This window comes from Haemorhous mexicanus, chromosome 11 (assembly GCF_027477595.1).
Source record: "Haemorhous mexicanus isolate bHaeMex1 chromosome 11, bHaeMex1.pri, whole genome shotgun sequence".
NCBI lineage: Eukaryota > Metazoa > Chordata > Aves > Passeriformes > Fringillidae > Haemorhous > Haemorhous mexicanus.
In genome coordinates, this window is record NC_082351.1 from 24,114,296 (window position 1) to 24,134,550 (window position 20,255).

The 20,255-nt window shown below is 44.9% G+C and overlaps 1 protein-coding gene across 8 annotated transcripts in view; it reads right to left on the bottom strand.

The window, feature by feature from the left end:
• Positions 1-1,969: 1,969 nt before the first annotated feature.
• The window catches only part of TMCC1 (transmembrane and coiled-coil domain family 1), a 74,099-nt gene continuing 55,813 nt past the window's right edge, over positions 1,970-20,255 (bottom strand). For 7 of the 8 annotated variants that reach the window (XM_059856908.1, XM_059856905.1, XM_059856903.1 and 4 more), the window contains 3 exons: positions 14,964-15,898; positions 8,453-8,588; positions 1,970-6,111 (listed from right to left, as the gene is read on the bottom strand). In XM_059856908.1, the coding sequence (XP_059712891.1) occupies positions 5,797-6,111; positions 8,453-8,588; positions 14,964-15,898 (1,386 nt within the window). In that variant the 3' untranslated portion in view covers positions 1,970-5,796. Of the gene's footprint in view, positions 6,112-8,452; positions 8,589-14,963; positions 15,899-16,704; positions 16,787-20,255 lie in introns of those variants that run through there. The other variant, XM_059856906.1, reaches the window with a different exon arrangement.

Below are 20,255 nucleotides of genomic sequence, written 5' to 3' on the forward strand. Positions count from 1 at the left end.
AACAGAGGTCTGATAGGTGACCCCAATCTGAAAACACTGGTTTTTGTGTACTGGAGGAACTTTTGAATGCCTTCAGACCTCTTGGTTGTAAGGCAAGGAGAGTATCAGCTGAAAGCAGGCAGGACTACAGGAACAGCTGCACTGAGGAGGAGGGCAGAAAACACACTGTATCTTCCCATCCTGCTCTGGCCCTTCTCAGGCAATATTACTTATTTATTCCCCTTTGGCCAGGGTTGGCACAAGGCTGGTACAAAGGCCAAGAACACATTCAAGGTGACTCTTCTTCCTAATTTCAGACGGGATCTGGCTAGAGTACGAGCCACTCAGCAGAGCTGGTTTGCCCTGGGATATTCTATTTCATGCTAACTCAGGCAGCAAAGAACCCTCTTCCTATTTCTAACTCCAGTCAGTGAGGGAGGATCCACTGAGGCTGATGAACCACTGCCCAACACTTAAACACCAGTTGATTTGGTGTTAAGGGAACAACTTAAAGACAGGTATTTTGTGGAAGGGAGCTGGCCGTTAGCAAAAAAATTCCACTATTAGCACATCAAAGTGATGTTATTTGGCCTGGGAGAATGACTGCTCCAGTGAGAAACATCAGCCAGTTCCTCACCTCCACTGCTGCAACCCAGCATGGCTGTACCCTTGCCATATCCCTGTTTGTTCCCCAGGAGCTGGGTGGAGCTATCAAACCACTTCCCACAGACTAACCAAAAAGCTGAGTAACACCACCTAATCCCCTACATTATCAGATTAAATCTGTTGACATGGGATTAGAAGGCCAGTGCTTTCACCTTTGGTCATTGTGGCTCCCTGCTGCTCCTGAGCCACAGCCAGCACCTCTCAGGTGACCGTCCCAAAAGAATGCAGAACCATTTACCCTCACAACCGTGTCCCATCCTGAGCCAGACAGCTCTAGCAAAAGCAGCACCATGCACTCGCTTCATCCATAAACTGCTGGAATTTGCATTCTGGTTGTGAGGAGATTACAGGGGGAAAAATCCTGCAAAAAGCTGCTTTTGCTTTTTGATCTCTTGCTGGTTTTACAGTACTTGCATCTCTGTGAAAACAGAGAAAAGGACTCAGTACCTTTCTCCTTAAAATATTGTTTCCATTCCCTTCTTGGTTCTTTGTTCCTGATACCACATGACCAAAACCCAAGAGGAACAAGTATCACACCAGTGAGGAATCTGCTCACTTTCAGTTTGTACAAATAATAAAGGATTCAGAAATTCTTCTATGAAACACAGAAGCCAAAATACCTCTTGTTTACAGCAGGGACTCAACTAATACTGTGCAGTCTCTTGCCTCTGCTCAGGGAGAGGGAGCTTTCTGCTGAGTGCTGTCCTGGCAGCTGCAGCCTTCCTCATCCAAACTGAGCCAGGCCTGGAACTGCTCCATCACAAGAGACACATCCCCGAGACACATGGGTGATGCTACAAGCGCACCTGCCTCTACGTACGCATGTCACACTGAGTGGGCCCTGAAATCCCCTAAGAACAAAGTCCACAGAAGCAAGGGCTGTTCTCATCTGGGATAGGGCAGGCCACAGACCAGCGGTGCAAAAATACAGGACCAACTTCTGGTCCAAGACAGACACTTCTTGGGTAAGTCTGACTGAACCGACCTGCAAACTGAGTCACACTGTGGTGGCAGGGACCCTGCCAGAGGCTGTCCCAGGCACAAGGGGGGTGAAAAGGATCAGTGAGGACGAATGCAATGCTGCAGCTCCTTTCCTCTACCTGCAAAGACCAGACACTGACACCAGCTTATTTTCGTTGCACCCTAGTGGTGGTGTGTGGCTGGCTGAGTGTAGGATGAAGTCTGATGATCAGAGCTATGGAAAACTTGCTCACATTTTGAGCTCTCAAGGCTCAGCAGTTTTGACACACCCCTCTTCTTCTCCATGACAGCACCTCCCTTCCCCTGCCCCTGCCCCTCCGGAAAGATCCAAACTAGACTGGTGTTAATAGCTGAGGTCTTTATTTAAAGTTTTTTATATACAGTAAAATTGCCACAGATAAATCTGCGACAATCAGACAAGACAAATGTAAATCTCTCTCAACAATTAGCAGCTTAAGATCTATAAACTACAGTGTTACGTTCACAAGTGTCATTTCTGTACTTTTCAACCCGTGCAAGTGAGTTTTTCTGCTTATTTTTTTACACTTTTAAAACACACTTACAGCTAAGTCAATTGCCTACGACTATACCACCTGGCATACACAACACAGACACACAGGGTAACTCTTTAGCCACTTTCAGAATTCATTTAAAAACTGGCAAAACTACTCAATCTTGAACTCTTTGTAGCTTGGCTTCTTTTGTTATAATGCCTTTTCTTTTTTTAATTTAAAAAATGCATATTTTCAAAGCTGACAGACAGTGCTTCCCTGTAACACGCACGAAAGTCAGCAGTTCATCTGATCCCACCTAAGCACGCATGGGATTGGAATAAACCAACAGAGCAACTGCTGGGAGCATGCTGAATACCCTTGAAATAAACTAATGAGGATGAGAGAAAAAAGTACTTTGTAAAAGTTTTAAAAGTATTTTTTTTTTGCATCAAGATTTTCTTTGTTCTTTATATTGAAGGAAATGGGGGAAATAGATGAACTTCACTTGAACCCTCAAATGTTAATGAGGAGGTGCTGCTCTTGGAACTTATACAGTCCATTATACTTTTCCCTTTTTATTTGCCAAGGCTGTATGTGCTGAACACATCTAAGCAATTTCTAAATCACTTCAACTCCGAATATGAAATGTTTTGGGAAACATTCTGCAACTCAGAGATGGTCACTAAAAAGTTTTTATCTACAAAGGAGGCTATTAAAGGTACTCACACACGCACTCACATCCACAGCAGAAACTGTCTTCTACGCGTCATCCAGAAACACTCCATCAGGAAAGCAAACACAACCATGTACAAGGAAAGGGAGCTTTAAAGCTAGAATCACATTTCCAACAACATCATCATTAAGCTATTAGAAATCATCACAGACTTTCAAATTGAAGAGGGAGGAAAACCCCAAAATGTTCTGCTAGTGCAAAAGGCAAAACACATGGCAGTTGTGTTAGGATATGAGAAGTGGATGCAGCATCATACATGACTTTACTGCAGACTACTTTCTGGAATGGAAGAAACTGTTGAGAGAGAAAGAGACAGACACTTTGTCCAGACCCATATGTATATGGCCTTCACTAAAGAGTTCTGAGATGTCAGTTTCTATTAAGCCTGCACCTTCTGGCAAGCTAGCAAATGGTATTTACTGAAGATGACAGAGTTGAGAAAATAAATGAAATTAGGATATAAAGAAGAGGGACAAACACTTCCTTTAATACTACAGACACTGAGTGTCCAGAGCCACTGGCTTTTAACTCCTTCCTGATTTGACCACATGAAAACCTACCTTAAGCAATTCTAGTGTCAACAAGACTGAGAAAAAGAGGCACAAAGGCCAGGTTTCAGAAAAAAAAGGCAACAAAGTATTTCAGTTATGTGCCAAATCAGTTCTTACTGTTATTCACACATTTGTTTCTGACAAAACCTGCATAATGGCCAGATGATAGTTAGCCAAGAAATGTGAGTCACTAGAGAAGAGCCTCACTGGAGCCAGGAGCAAGGGAGGGAATCGCCACGCACCTCTGCTCTGGCTGTGGCACTGCAGAAAGCACAAGCAGTTTTGGCTTGAGTCAGCTGTAAATGTCAATCTTTGTTTTAATTAGGACAGGAGCAGATTAGTGCACATGGTGACAGAGAGGTGTACTGGGATCCCTGGGGGAAGGGCACCTGAGTTTCCTGTGACTACAGAAAAAAAGAACCCTTGGAGGAAGAAAGATGGTTGGACAGTGAGGGCTTGCCTTTGGTGGCAATCAGAAAACACTCAAAGTATTACCCTTGTTTGAGGGAATTTCTCAGAACTCAGAATCTGTATCATAGCACAATGCCTATATATGTGTGTATATATTTGTTGTACATGTCTCATACATGCCCATGTATGATTTTAACTGGATTAGGTCACTTGGGCAACATCTGATTCCTACAGGGAAGTTGATCCTGAAATGAAGGAAAACAGTAAGACCTAACTAAACACCATAAATGGTTTTGACAGAATCCTGGAGGTTTTTTTAGATTTCATGAAGACAAAAGATGAATCTTGGCACTGTTATGGTAAAAGGGACAGCAGTGAAAAATCAGCACAGAATGAACACAGATTCCTTGGACTTGAGGGCTGTCTGCCTGTACCAACAGGTCACCAGTAATGGCACATTGTGAAGACTTGGGTTTACACTTGAAGCTGGCATTGCCTTTCAAGATTTGCAAAGGTGTCTGCACCAAGTGCTGGCCCCTGTGGCTGAAAAAGAGGATGGCACACCACAGATACAGACACAAATAATCTTACCAGAGCCTGACAGGAGGAAAACTTTGGTTTCACTTTTCAGGGTTTGTTTGTTTTTTTTAATTAGAACTATTTTTGACATAACTATTCTGTTAAGTGAACTGTTGAGTCAGTATTTCTTTCCTCAAAAGAACCTGTCTTTTCCCTAGGAGGAGATGAGCAGAAATTCCTTGCTCTTATCCTGAGGCCTGGAATGAGAGATGACATGCAAACAAAAAATACAAACATTGCATCCTTCACATGTGGAAAAAGGAAAAAAAGTCCTGCATGACAAAAAAGTGTGGAGAAAACAGATGTTTTCCATGATGCTGCATCTTTAAGCTCAGGAGGACAGACAAATGGCATATGGACAGTGCTGCATTTGACAGGCTGACACTAGAAACTACTCTCTGCCCTCAGAACTGCTTCAGGACAAGACGGCTCACAATTATTCACGCATTTCTTCATTTAAAAACATCACTTCTTTATTTGAAAGAAAAAAGTAATGACCCTCCCAACCCCTTCAAAAAAAAAAAAACAAACCAACCCAATAATAATAATAATTATAATAAAAAATCCTATTAGAAACAATAAGGAAGCACTGAGAGTTTGAGTATTACACTCTTCAAGTATGCGGTTCGGATTTTTTTTTAATCTGTGAATATACATATATTAAAAAAAAACCTTAAAAGTGCGACCAAGGGCTTCTGCTTAAAGAGTATATGTATTTCAAGGACTACTTCAAAATACTGTAGCACGACTGTGCAGTTACTGTATATGGCATGAGGCTTCCACTCCATATACTCAGCCAAGTTAGCCAGCCTTACAGAAAGTTACTGAAGTCAGGTTAACACAAACGGCGAACCCAGATGCTGAGCTGGGAGAGGGATCCACACGTTGTTTTTCTCTTTTTAAGGAAAGAAACCACTCAACGCATACACTCGGACATGGAATGTGAGCAGACTTCACAGTAAAAGTTTAGTGTTACAGGTTTGCTGTGGTACCATCATTCAAGGCTGTGCACTAGATTGAGCTTTGCTCATCTTAAGCTAACCACGTTCTCTTCTTCCTGACAGGTTTAGTACAGTAGTTCAAGCCACAATTTAAACTGCCCATTGGTATGCTCCAAATTTCTGTATTTTATTCTTTTGTACACTTTAAAGAATCTTAAGATTTGCATCCAAAGAGAACCATGCTACATAAAAATTATCCAGGATTCTTGCCAAAAGAGTTCTTGAATAAAATCTAAAAAATACTATTGCAATGCATCTTGCAGAGAAAAAACGTTATTCTAAATGTAAACAAATTCACTCGGACACTTTAAAACTTCAGCAGAGTAGTCGCTGACTAATCTTTGCCACACTTGCTCACCAAGAGCGCCAGGAGGGAGCGGCACAGCCCATTCCTGCCACCATCATCTGGGGGGAGACAAGAATCGTTCCAAGTAGCCGGTGATGGCATCCCAGTGCTTCCACAAAAAGGCAATGAAAACCACTATTAATAAAGTGCTGAACGTCCTATTGCGAGTCTTCATCAGGGGCACAACGCAGTTGGCCACAGTGGAGACAAAGACGAGGAGGACAGCCATGACAGCCAGCAAGATGTTGATGAACTTCCCCAGTAGGTTCCTGGCTGTGGCATTCTCCAGCCCCTCCAGCTGCACCACCTGCTGCTGCTGCTGCTGCAGCTCCATCTTGGAGATGCGCGTCTGGCATGCTTCCAGTGCCTCCTGCGGGCAAGAGCACATACTGGGTTACTCAAGTTCACATCTGTTACCTCAACAACCAGGCCAAGTCAGGACCATCCCTTCACCTCACACTGCTCATGCACAGAGCTCCTGCCCTGCAGTGCGAGCAGAGGAAGCAGTGCCATTTCCCATATCTGAGGTGAAAAGCCCCTTGCTGACTGGGCACTGCAGCCTGCAATACACCACGGCACCTCATCCACACCCAAAAGGCTTGACATGGAGCTGCCAGGCTGGGAAACCCCACAGCTTCTGCCAGAAGGGGGCTACCCAGCCACCTGGTCACTTCAGCTTTGGTTCCAAGAGGCTACTCAGAGGACAGAGGTGCTGTGCCTAGCCAGAAATCTTCATCTTCTTCTGGGATGTGCATTCCCAGAACCTCAACTTCCATCACCTTCCTTGGACTCACTTGTGCTTATCTGACCCCTTTGCAGAAAACTAGGCAACCCTGCAGAAAAGTACATCAACAAAAATAACTACCAAAGGCTCAGCTGTGTTCCGCTTGCTTAGTGAGCTGTGAGCTCAGAGAAAGGTGTGAGGGGCACTAGGGCTGGGACTGCACAGCTGCCATTGCAGGAAGGATATCTTCTCCAGACTGCAGCAAGCTGTGGCACTGGCATAGCTCCAGCTGACTCTGTGAGGGCTGGGGAAAGACATCTAGAAGGGTAAGAAGCATGAGATTTATGGAACTGCCTGCCTACAGGAAGAGGCAAAATGAAAGGAGGTGGAAGGAGAAGACTACCCTGCACAAATCCACCTCTTTAAAGCCCCATTGATTCAAGGGGGATTTGTCAGACCTTTTCACCGGGCTGAACCCCAACTGGACCAACCCAACCTGCACTAAAACACTGGTGACATGCAATGCAGGGGGCTAGGGAGAAGGAGAGAGGTTTTCAGGCAATTAACACCAAGAGAGACTTCTGCTCTTGAAAATACCAAGTTACAATATTTCCACTAATCTTCCCTCAGAGTCACCTTTTCCAGACACACAGGCAACTGCAAATATGATATACAAGTCTGCAGCAGTCCTTCCCAGACTGATCACCAAAAAAGGAACTAGGACTGTTTCTCTGCAACAGTAGCCCATGCTCTTAAATAGTTTTTAGACAACAAAACACTTCCCTCTTCCCCAGCAGTGCTGAGAAACAGGCTGTCCCAACTTTTAAGTTTACACTAAAAGTACTGAATCATACAATGAAAATTAAAAAAAACTGTTGAGAAATCCCCACTTCAATTCAATCTTCCTGCCATCTGAATTTAGAGAGGAGAACAAACACAACCCAACTGTTGTAACACTCGCCCAAGGGAAAGCCTCCTGTTTACACTGCCAGGGGCCATTGTACCACTGTCCACAGACACTGATTAAATTTAACTTAAAGGTCATTGTCACCTGTTACATTTCTCACTGCATCATGTCTGTGGGGATCAATGAAACATGAATGCCTCTCCTTGGTTAGGACCCCTGAAAGCACAGGGCAGAATTGCTCAGCTGCCCCAAACAGCAGTGACCAGGAAGAACATTTGACAACCGGAGATGCAGCTGGTGTGTGAACAGCATAGCCTGCTTGGTCTTCAGAGGAAATCACCTGGCTGCAGTACCTCGGCAGGAAAAAGGGAGAACTCTTAACCTTCAACTCTCTGCTCACACTACAAATATCTCCCATCAGCAATCAGAACTGAGATATCTGTTAAAACTACCACAGCAAGTACTTACAATAGTCAGGAGACTTGTTTCTGAATAGGCCTTTCTCTGTAAGGGTCAGCACCTGCTTTGCTTTGTAGAAGGGCCTCCAATTTCAAGACCTCTGTTTCACAACCTTTTTTACATACTAAAAGAAACTTTTCTTTTAGAAACACCTCCTTATTTCTTCAAAGCCAACAGAAAGAATTGTTTCCTGACTCAATGCAGTGCACACACAAAGCCATTTTTCCTTAGATGTATGTGACCATTGCGGTAAAATCAGTGACACAACCACACCCCAGGACCGTGTACAGGGAACACGACTGTAAAAAAGTGTTTGGGTCATGGCCCATTGAGTGTCTAATACAAAAGCCTGCACAAAAAGTGGGCTCTGGCTCCTGCTCTGCTGCAGCTGAGCAGCAGGTTCCCTTTGTGTGGGACACAGCCCTGCTTTACAGAGGAGGTTACCTGGAGAGATACCCACAGGTCAGAGACGGAAAAAGGACCTTTTCAAATGCAGCAGTTTAGCAATAAAGCTACAAGGATTAAAATCAAATATTGAAGTGCAGGCATACTTCAAAAGTGAATGAGTTCCTGAAAGAGCAGGCAAAGGGCAGGACTTGGGTCATTGCTTCTGTCACCCACCTGGATGTCCCGGGCTCGCTCGTAAGACTGATAGGCAATCTTTTCCTCCATGCTGGCCAGCTCTTGTTTTAAATTGAGGATCTCATTCTGGTGGAGCTCAGTCAGGTCATTTAACTGCTCTTCAAGTCTTTCACATCTAGAAATGACAACATGTGGTACAATGGCTTTAATGAGAAGAGGATGGCAAAATGACACCAGTGACAAGCAAGCAATGAACACCAGCATGGCTGCCTCAGCACACACCACACTCTAGCACTAATGGCCTCTTGCTAGGAATTACTTTTTTCTACCAGGTGAACTCTGTGATACTGTTCCTAACCTGGAGAAAACACACAACTGCATGGTAACTGTTAACTGAAGCAAGAAAATGAGGACAGAGTAAGAAGAGAATGAGGTATTCACCAAACTTCTGTGTAAACCAAACAGTTCCCTTCTATAATACCATAACTCCTAAGCATTTTAATCTACACTTGGAACAGTAATGGGCGTAAAAATTACATGGAAATGACATGTGACTGATGCCTCAGAGAACATGGTGTTACTGTCTGATCTCTGCATGAGGTCACATGGATCTTTGATTTGCTTTTCCTTTATCTCCCATGAATGATGCAACTTAACAAGCAAATACCATCACATTATTTGTAAGAAGGCCATGGGAATCACTAACCTGCAGGCTTATTTTTCAGTTTGCTCCTGGTGAATGAACCAGGAGCAGTTCCAAGGAAGAGGGTTGCTTAAACAAACTGAGTTATGACAATTCTGAGAGATAAAGTTTTGCTTCTTCCTAAGAGAGTTATAAATTAACTGAAATGGTAGCTGTGATGGTGACAAAGGTATGGGCACAGCTGTGGTGGCCATTGGGCTTTTTCCACTGTCTGCTCATTGTAGCAGATGGAAAAAGCTTACCACACAGTCCTTATCATCTGAATCTTGATACTAATAACCAAGACATTTCTAAGGAATTAACCACAGAGATAATTCCTTGTTTAAATTTTGGTTTTCTTTTGACTCCACTGAATTTAATTCCTACAAAAAAAAAAACCCACAAGATAAATAAGAAATATTTATCTAGAATGAAGAATTTAATTGCAAGTTCTGAAACTAAGACACAAATCCTGCTTTTCATTTTTTTTCAATTTTTTTTTTTGTGTTTTAGAATCTGTAGTCAAAAGCTAGCCTTTAAAAACAATCTTAGGGTTTTGTTTTTGATAGACAAGTATGAAAAGAATTTTTGTTTACGTTCCCAATGCAATATTACTTTAAACTAAGAAGGAGTCAGACACAGCATGACAGTTTGCAGCAGTAAAACACATGTGGTCAACCAGCAGTGAAACCAAGACAACTTCCAGCTGACATGGCTGAGCCCAGAAAGGTGCCAGAAGAGTGCTGCAACTGTGCTGGGACACACCAGAGAACTGGTTTCCCAGGACTGACAAGGGAATGGCCATTTGAAGACCGGCTAACAAAGAAGGATCCCAGATAATTAATATTGCCCTTTGTTCCCACACAACTTAAAACTGACAACAAAACTTGCCAACAACCAAAAAAATCACAACTAAACTCACTCCAAGCCCCAAAGGTAGTGTCAATTACTTGAAATATATTCAGTTTGTTACTCTATTACAAAATTCAGCAGTGTGTTTATTACACAAAAAGAAACTTAAGCATTTTTGAAAACAGCATGATTGTATTTTTTAACCTCCTCTCACATAAGCACCTTTCATAAAGCAGCTGTTGCCAAGGAGCTTAAATCCTGTTCTCTAACAGGAAACAATTGTATTTTAATAACTTCAAAACTACCTCAATCTACAGGAAACATAAGGAAACCCTGCTAATCTGTATAGTTAAGAGTTTAAACAGAACATGATTAGCAGAAGGGTTGGCTCCAATCTTCCTGCCCTGAAGACTGCAGAACAACCAGCTCGTTCCCAATCCACACTTCACTCCCTGCTCAACACCAGAACTGCTGCAGTTTGCATCCAAGAATCACCTGCACTTCCAGAACTCACTGTGTCAGGCAACTGCTAGAATTAGGTTATTTTAAAAAAAACATATCCTTGCCCCCACTAACCTACCCTGACTTATTTTTTAAATAACACATCCTCCATTCAGCTTCTTTTCACTTCTTGTCCCAATATCTACAATTTCGAAAATAATTTTTTCCAGCTGCTTTCTACTGGTGTTCAAATTTAAAAAGCACTTAGGGGCCCAGAACCAGGGTTTCCCTATTGAAAGCTGGTTTGTATTTAAGTGGGAGTATTACTCAAATAAAAGGGATAGGCTACCTGTCAAGAGGGTTAAGATGAAATACATGCCTCTAATCATCAGTGCCAGGGTCTACTGAACAAACTAAACTTGTCTGTGAATATAGCAGTGCCCTGAATAATCAAATCCCACTTCACTTCATGTATGGAAAATGCCTCAAGAACTATTTTCTTACTATTTAAAATGTGAAATTTCTCCTACAAAGAACAAGGTCTAGCCCAGAAACATCTGTGTGCAGCAGACCAATGCTGCCTGTCACAAGTATCACAGAGATCATCAGAGCTGTTCCTATGGACACAGTAAAATAGCTGGGGTGCTTGGCTCAAGTGTGGGATATGGGAACACTTCATTTCAAATAGCCATGTTGTATTTCCACGTTTTCTGAGGCTCACTGTGTGGGAATTGCAAAAGTGGTCTGAAAAAGGCTCAGAAACACAATTATGACCATCTCATTTTTGAAAAAAAGCTTTAAGGCATTTTAAAGTAATAGTTGCAGAATGCACAGCTAACACAGCATATGGAAAGGAGGGATGTGATAAAAAAAGACATTTGATCTGCACTCAGTGCTATGGTGAGTAAAGAAACTCTGATCAAAGTGATGCTACAAAGATGTCTGCAGTAGACTGAATGAAGTTTAGTACCTGTCTTCAGATGTCTCTCAAGATGGACCTTTTTATAGCTATGTCATACAAACCTTCATGTAATCTTTATTTGTCACTAAAAACATCTTTATGCTACTGAACACACTGCTTCCAATAGTGGAGTACACAGCTAAAACCAGAAGTTATTTGTAGTATGCTCCAAGTCTTCAATCTAGAAGGATACACGAAGGACAGAGCTTGCTCCAAACAGGGAGCACAAGCTGCTCATGACACCTGCACCTATCCCTGTACTTCCAGCTCCGAGCCTCCCTGGAAGGAGGACAGACAGCTTTGCAGGGATGTTTTGGTGCTGTCCTGGCTGGGTGAGCACCAGCATGCTGCCTCCACTGCCTGGCCACAATCCAGAACAGCCTTGCCAGCCCTCTCAGACCTCAGAGGTTTAGCTCCTTTGATCTATTTTAAAACACATCATGGGGACAGACTGAAGTGTGACAATTAGACTACATTAGAACCCAGACAAATAGAAGCACCAGTGACTAGCCTTTCGGCTGGAGGTTTTCTTCTGACAGGAGCATGGGAGACCTAAATGCCCTTTCCAAGGTTGTCAGGCTTGGGAAGAAACCCAAAACCTTAGACTGGCCACACTCCAAATATGTGAGCTTATGGTTTTGCCATGTATGAACAGGTTCCTGAAGGGACAAGGAAGACGAAAATACTCAGCAGGAACTTTATTTCAGTCTCGATAGCACAGAAAGTCCCTGCTCGTACCAGTAAACAACTGCCACCTTCCAATAATGAGATTAGCAAAAAGCCATTTCAGCGCCTGCTCCCAATGCAGAAGAAAACAATGATGGCCAAGTACCATCAGACTCTTCCTTCCTCAGTGGCTCAGCCCCAGCAGAGCAGAGCAGTGCTCAGGGGCCAGCACGTGCTGGGCAGCACAGCCCACCCTGGCCTTGCCACAGTGCTGCCAGGCCTGCACCAGAGCGGGAGAACTGGAGCAACTGGACAGGTGAGTCCCTGCCTCAGAGACTAGGGTTAGCAAACTGGCAGCCACATGGATGGTAGACAAGATTTGGAAGCAGGGAGAGGGGAGGGAGGAGATGAAGGAGGTCATGGAAAACCTGTAAGGCAAGCCATGGCTGATAAACAGAAACTGCACAAACAAAAATGGGAAAAAAGATCAGAACCTACAAAACAGTAGACAATTTAAGAAAGAGGAAATGGATTAAGACCAGGTAAGATAATGTCATGGCATGTTCTTTGTCCACCTTCCAGGTACAATGCAAACAGTGTCACCTGACAAGAAAAAGACTTCTCCAAAAACTTTTTTTTAAGCTCCAGCTCAACTCTGTGTTTGTTTTTGAAAGCTTCCCATAAACAGAGCAGAATTAGGAGATATTTACAACTTTTAAAGCCAGTTAGGATTAATCTGAATCCCCAGCCTGCCAGCATTAAACCACAACTTCTTTTCCCTTCTTTTAGCTTTTTCCTGAAGAGAGCTGAGAAGAAAGAGGGGTTCCAGTTGGAAGAACAGGTGCCACCCCTCCCTGCCAAGGCAGCAGCACCCTCTGCCCTTGGACACATTACATCACCGTCCACTTCTAAGGTGATGTAGGCTTTTATCATTGTGATAGTTCAAAATACAGAAGCTATAAAAACAAGAATCTACCTTTGTACAGTCCTGTAGTCATCTAACCATGATTAATCCATGAGCTCTTGCTGATCATGCAGTTACCCACACAGACAAGGGCACAGAGTGTGGTTTAACTGGTCCTCTTTAAAGGTCACACCTTTAATTAATTTGCATCAACATTCCAAATGACAGGTCTAAATTACTGTCTTAAGCTTTTATAAGCCAAATCAGAATCTCCCTGCTTTTCACTCCAGGCTGCCTTGGTTGGTGCTTGGGGTCTGGTCTAACCTCAGGGGAGTGCTCTGCAAAGGATAATGGCACATAACAGATATGACTTCATGGTGAGCTAGTATGGGACCTATGTGAACCTTGCTCAGTGGTGTTGGGCAGTAACCAGCCCGCTTAGCTGACAGCACACATCAGTCCCCAAGGTCTGCTATTGTACTTTCAGGCCACTCCTTCAGCTAGGCCGTGCTTGCATTAGCGTTCCACCATGAATGGCTGCTGCTGTATGTGTGAAACAACAACCTACACAGCAACAGACAACAGCACCTCTCTGCTGAGGAGCAGAAGATCCAGCTCCACATTGCTTTGGGATGACTTGATGACACCAAAGCACTAGGAACCAAAGCTGCTGTGCTGGTTGCTGGTTTCAGTCAAACTGCTGACTATTGCAAAGCAAGATTAGAAAGTAGTGTTGGTCTGGCTTTGTTTGCCCAAGCTCTGCAAAGCACACTGAAAGCCTGCTGTCTCTACCAGATCCTAGCAGGTTAGCCTTTTCCAGAGTTCTTCCAATGTTTTGGCATAAGCATGTCTAAAGAGCTGTAGGGCAACTCCATGTTACGCTGCACAAACCAGTGCAGCAGGTGGCACAGGGCACTTCAGCAAGCCTGTACACACCCTCAGCAGCTCTGCTGTGCCTTTCAGGTTGTGTTTCACATCCTGGCAAAGTAATGAAGGCCATAAAGAACTTCATGACAACAGTGTACTGTCCTTCACCAGAACGAGGGCTTGGGCTTTGCATTTGTTATTTAAAGTTTAAGAATCCTGTCCAGGATGCCTGCAGAAGGGCAGCTAGTAACTCTCCCCTTCAGAGCCTGGAGTCAAGCCCTTGCTCCCAGCATGCGCGTGGGGGGATGTCAGGACAGCACAGGGCAGTCTGCAGAGAGCCTCTCCCACCCAGCAAGGAAAGGGAAGTATTCCCTCAGCACCTCTCCAAGGGCAGCTTTCCACAGCAGGGAGGTGGGGGCAGCCGGTCTGGCTGCCTTATTGAAGGCCACTGTCACCTTTCCCCTGTGATTTCATCAGGGACCAGCAGTACTGCAGCAACTGCTTCACCTTTTCATTCCCTTCCAGTGAGGGGAAGACTGATGGAAACATGGGTCACCTGCTTCCAGCACCCCATAATCTCCCCGACAAGAGCATTGTCAGTATCTGACATTTAATTCAACTTCATTTCCCTGAGTGCTGCCACTGTGGACTGAGCAGAGAAGAGAAGGGGTATCTTAGTTCTGGCACATGGGCAAGATCATGTATTTTCAGAGAACCTGAAGAAAGCTGGAATGTTTCTTTCTCTGGTAGATATGGATCTGAGTGTTGGAGAAGGCAGGGTCAAGTCACGTCCACATTAGTTCCCTGTCATTTGCTTTAATCCAAATATTTTCAGGATTTTTTGCAGGGCAAAGCACTGTCTGATAACAGTAATTGCATCAATGTACTCCTGGGTTTGGGACACCTTATTAGACCTCTTCAGCTTCACTTTTTATCTTGAAAACATTTTGAAATAACCTTTTTCCTTACAATCTCTTTCTTGTACAGAGAGGGAGGTGAGTAGCAAGATAGAAATATTTATAAAAGGCAGAACTGGGAGGGAATAGTCCTGAGAGGACCTCAGAACTATCCACTTGAATCAGGCTGCTGGGAACAGCCTGCTGAGCACTACCATCCCCAACTCTGGTGCTTTGCAATCACAGCACTGGATTGTCAAATGAAGTACCACAGCACATACCTGTACCGCTCCTCCTGCAGGGTCTGCATTATCATTGTGTAATCCCTCTGGTAGCGAACCTTAAGGTCCTCAAATGATTCTTCCAGTCTTGCCTGAGTCTCTCGAATTTCTTGTATCTCATGCAGTATTGCATCAAACCCTGAGCTCTGCATATCCAGAGTGTTTGTTTTGGAGCTGGAAGCTCCCACAGGGCCCCCTGTTGTACTGTTGGCTCCCACCGAGCCTGATGTGGCACTGGAACAATCCTCTTCACTGCCATATTTTGGGCTAGACTGAAAGTTCTGAATAATACCTAGAGCCTTGCCACCTGTCCCATCTTCCTGGCCTTCTTCTAAGGAGTCTTTTAGATTAGCAATATTGTCTGCACTCCCAAACTTGTTCCTTATAAGGGAGGCAATCTCCCGGGGTTTGGAAACCACAGCTCCTGCTGCTGAATGTGTGGCCTGGGAGAAACTGGAAAGTCCACCTTTTACACTGTCGACCACTCCCTCACTGAAGCCAGTGACTTTTGCTCCAACGTCTTTCAAACCCTGATGCATATCCCTGAAGACATCCTTTGGCTGCCGAGGGATCCCGTTCTGTTCAATCTCTCGCAGCTTGCGATGGTAATGTTCCAATTTCTTCTGCAGCTGCAAGATGGTCTGGGCTGACTTTTGATTTTTCTTCTCAAACACTTGCTTAATGCGGGCACTCTGCTGCTTGTCTGCATTGTTGGCCAATTTCAGGTACTCTGCCACGTTGTCATCACGGGCTGTTTGTTCAATTTTGATCTGCTCTGTCAGCTTCAGTATCTTCTGCTGCAGGTGTGTGATGGCCACTTTTGTCCGCTGCGGATCCGGGGTCCCATCAACAGAGTCTGCATTGATGCTGCCATCAGTGCTGGAGGCCACGGCACTGGAGGTCTGCGCCAAGCTGCTGACTTCCAATCGCTCAATCTAAGAACAGAGAGAGAGAGAAACATGAGTGCTAATCAGCAGCTTCACCAACAGAAGAGTTTTCCTTTTTTATGCAAACCAATTCTGAAAAATTGTACCTTTTTTCAGCTGGCCAGGGGACAGTATCAATCAGGAGAGTTTCATATATTTTACAGAGATCCAGCAAAAGTTTAAAAAAAGCAAAACCTCTCATACTTGACTCCACTTAATCACCTCAAACAATTCAAAACTCAAGCACAAATGTGCAACAGGGGACCTCAGTTTGGCAGACCAAGCACTCCAAAATACCAGTACAAGGGTAGGGGCTCAACTAGCTAAAGAGTGAAGAGACCAAGAAGGTAATTGAGAGCAGAAGCCACACGGTTTAACTGTACAGTGCAGCACACCCGAGTCATTCCTAGTGCTTCACCTGTCTGAACAGCAGCAACAGTGAAACCTACAACGGATCTACTACGGTCAGTGCTTTTAACAGAAAAATGGAGCGTGAGAGGCACCCAAATGCACACCTTCCCGCGGCAAATCCTGCGAGAAGGTGTCTCCGAGTGGGAGGAAAAAAGTGAGTTTCAAAAGACAACCCCACGTATGGAGAAAAAAAAAAAAAAAAAGGTTACAGGCTGTTTCAGCGCAATCCAACCCGACAAGTACTCGCCGCGAACCCACGAAGGACCGGGCAGGTGCGGCCGCACCGGCGGCTCCTGACCCGGACATTCCTCCCTGGAGCCGACCACGCTCCCATCCCGGCCAGCCCCGGGTCACGGCCACGGTGGGTCCTCCGGCGGAGGAACGCCCGCGGGCCCCCGCCATACCTTGTCCCGGCGGGGCAGCAGCGCCCGCTCCCCGTGCATGGCTCCGCCGGCCGCCCGTGCCCGTGCCCGGTGCGCGCCCGCCGCGGCGCGGCCCCGCCCGGCCCCGCCGCCCCCTCGCGGCAGGGAGGCCTCGCCGGGCCGGGCAGCCCGGAGCCGCAGCCACCCGCGTCCCGCAGGGAATCTCCATCCATGAGTTTTAAATCGAGCGCGTCGTTTGGATGCCGTGGCCCCTGTCCCAGCGAGGAGCTGGTGAGCGGCCGCGATTCCTGCCCGCACGCTCCGCTCCCGCCCCCTCGGCTCGGCGGGGACCAGCCGGCAGCTCCCCGGGTCGCTCCACTGGAACAGCTCCCAGCCGACCCACCGCTACTGCCCAGCCGCAGAACCATGTCCGTGATCGTGAATATGCGCTTTACAAAACAAAAATGCTGTTACACTTAACTGTAACCTCTCATGATTCATCATTCCATATTTAATGCAAAAAACCACGCAGGCTGCAACACTGGCCAGCGCCGGGGGTTACCTGGGCTCCTTCCTATAACCCTAAGGTTCTCTGTTGTCCCATCAACAGGAAAACCAGACACCTGGGGAAGCAATTGATTCATTTTCTAGAGGAGCTCAGCTGCTGGAAACCAGAGAATATAATTTCTTGGTCTGTTGTGACTCCTCAACTGCTTTCTTAAGAAGGTTTAGGTGTAGAAACCATGGAACTCTGGACAGATCAATGGAAAATTGGTGCTAAGAATTAATATTAATCAGTGGGACCAACACTATGCATTATATGAGTGTCGCACAGCGAACTCTGAGATGTAGAGACATGCATTTGGAAGTAATACACATTTGTAAAGATACCTCTTCTTGGAATTTGTCATTTCATTAAGATTTTTCCAGGGCTGTCAGTGATCAGACTTCTCCCTATGGCCTAGACGAACACAAAGACCCTGCCTGTGCAGGGCATGCCTGGCCTGAGAGCATCACCCAGCACCCATGGCACAGCTGGTCTGTGCCTCACCCAGAGAGCAGCCCTGCCAACCAGCCGCCACCCCAAGAGGAGCAGAGCATCTGTGCAGCACACCAAGACAATCATATTACTGTTAACTGCCTATGAACCAAGGGCTTCTCAATCCATTCTTAACAATCTCTACCTCCTCCAGACCAAGGACATTTTAGTATTTAATGGCAGATGATGAAAACCAGAAAGATCCAGTTTTAATGCAAAACTTCTACAATTTAATTTAATATAACTTATTTTTTTCTTTTTCTTTTCATAATTTTTTTTTTCTGGGCAGTGGTAAGGGTGAGTGAGCATGGTACTGACCCAGTGTCTCAGAACCAAACTGCTCATCGCCAGTTTTTCTGCAGCCCAGAGGCACTGAGCTGAAATCTGCACAGATCAGTGTCATAGAACTACTGGGGCTTCAACACTACTTTGGAGTAAAGAGTTTCTATCAGCTTAATTTACTCCAGGTTTGGTACAATTAGTGTGTGTGTATGGATAATTACCATAAATTACACCAACAGTACACTCTTCCTGTCATGACACAAGTTTTGTGAGAGGAAAAATTTGGTAGAAACTTTCTCTTCCCCTCCTCCCCCCCCTTTTAAAGTCAGTTGACTTCAGCAAATCTGCCCATGTTATCTCCCTACACCTGTGGTAGAAAATGAACTAGAACAGCAGTAATAGAATAAACCAAGTTGGGATAATTGCTTTATAATTACCAGCTGTGTGGATATTATTCGGAAATAACAAAAAGGGTTCTTTCCAATTCAAAAGGAAAAGGCTGACTAAGTGCAGCTCTGGAACACAACTGAGATAATTTAAAGACTTTGTCCATATCGACAAGGCTTTGTAAAGGGAAGACTTAGCACAAACTGGGTCCCTGGGAAATGCTGATGACATGTTATTGAATTTGAGATGACAGTCAATCTGTCCTGAAAAGATGCTGGTAAATTAAATACTATAATGATAAATGTTTGTATAAGAATAGGGGTTACAATTTAATAGTCAATCTCTCTTGCAATACAATTTTCCATTATATTTGACAGTCCAGTTAAGGGGAGCTGTGTGCCCTTCCACCAGGAGGTACACTGAGAACTGCTTTGGCATTATGCCACAAAGCAGGTGAAATCATGTGGGGGCCTTATGCTTTCTCTCTCCCAAGATCTTACCAAATTCTCAACTGTTAATGCTCTCAGGCTTTTCCTCCTGTACAATCTTTCCAGTGCCTCTATTCTGCAGCACACAGCCCAGAAAGCGCCTCATGATTCTGCCTTTTGGTGCTGCTGAAGATTAAATACAGCAGTTCCTTTAAAGGTATTTCACCCTCCTAAAACTCCTCCAGTAAGAGCATATACCGGTCATTCACCAAGAAGATGGATTGTTGCTTTTAAACACTCAGGGCAGCTGGCCTAAGCAAACAGCAGCTTTCAGAGCAAGCCTGCTGCAAGGGGGCAACTCCTGCTTCCTCCACCCTCCCCTTTTGTGAAGCCTGGAGCTTTGTGAAGTGTGACTGAAAATTGTCATGCTACTTAAAATAAATACATAGAGGGCAAAGTGAGACAGGAGAGCTCAGAGTGAGACTGCCCAGCCCTGGAAAGAAGCTAACAGCACCTGAGGTGCCTGGGTTAATCACCTTCCCAGTGACTGCACACCTGACTGGCAGCTAAAACTAACCAGGAAAACATTCAGAACTTGTTTTGCTTCCTTTTCCCACTGTGCTGAAGGCAATACAGTCATACAGACAGAAAATCGATGAGACTCATAGAAAGTCATAGGTTTTAGACTTCCTGTTTGGAAACTCCACTCAACAGCATCATTAGCGCGTGGCAGGTGCAGGGATGGGCATAGGGACTTGGCCAACCCCTCCACACTAGATGGACAGATGGTCTCCAGCCTCAGACAGGCACAGGAGCAGAGACTCAAAATCTCTGATGACAATTACAAGGGTATTGGTTTGTTAGTAAGCAAGATCTCTAATCAACACCTCAGAGGAAATAAAAATCACAGGGGAGGAAAAAACCCCATCATTCTTTGAGTCTGACCACATCTGCAGAGTAAAAGCCCCCCCAGGCCCCATTTCATTGGATCTGCATTAAAACACCTAAGTGCACATTTGAATAAACACACACAGAATCCCCAGCAGGTACAACGAAGAGATACTTAAACATCACAAATTACTACGAGGTACCCTTAACACATTAGATTAAGTGCCATCAACAGCCACAAGTCACCTCCCTGCATGCCACCTGCAGCACATGACTCTTGAAACACATGGGTTAACATGACACCAGCCCCACTGTCTCATGAGCAGTCAAGTCAGTGCCCTGTTCCTCTGGATCCAACACAGTCATTGTATATGGCACAACTTACCACAGGTCCCAAAGGAAACAAAAAAGTGTCACAAACTCCCCTGCCTCATCCACTTGGGTGATGCAATAAGCTCTTTATGACCTACACCTGATCTAGAATTAAGAGTATGTTTTTCGAATGCTTTGCTTTGTAAAGGTTGTTACTGAATCACAGATCAGTTGGAGTTGGAAGGGACCTCTGTAGT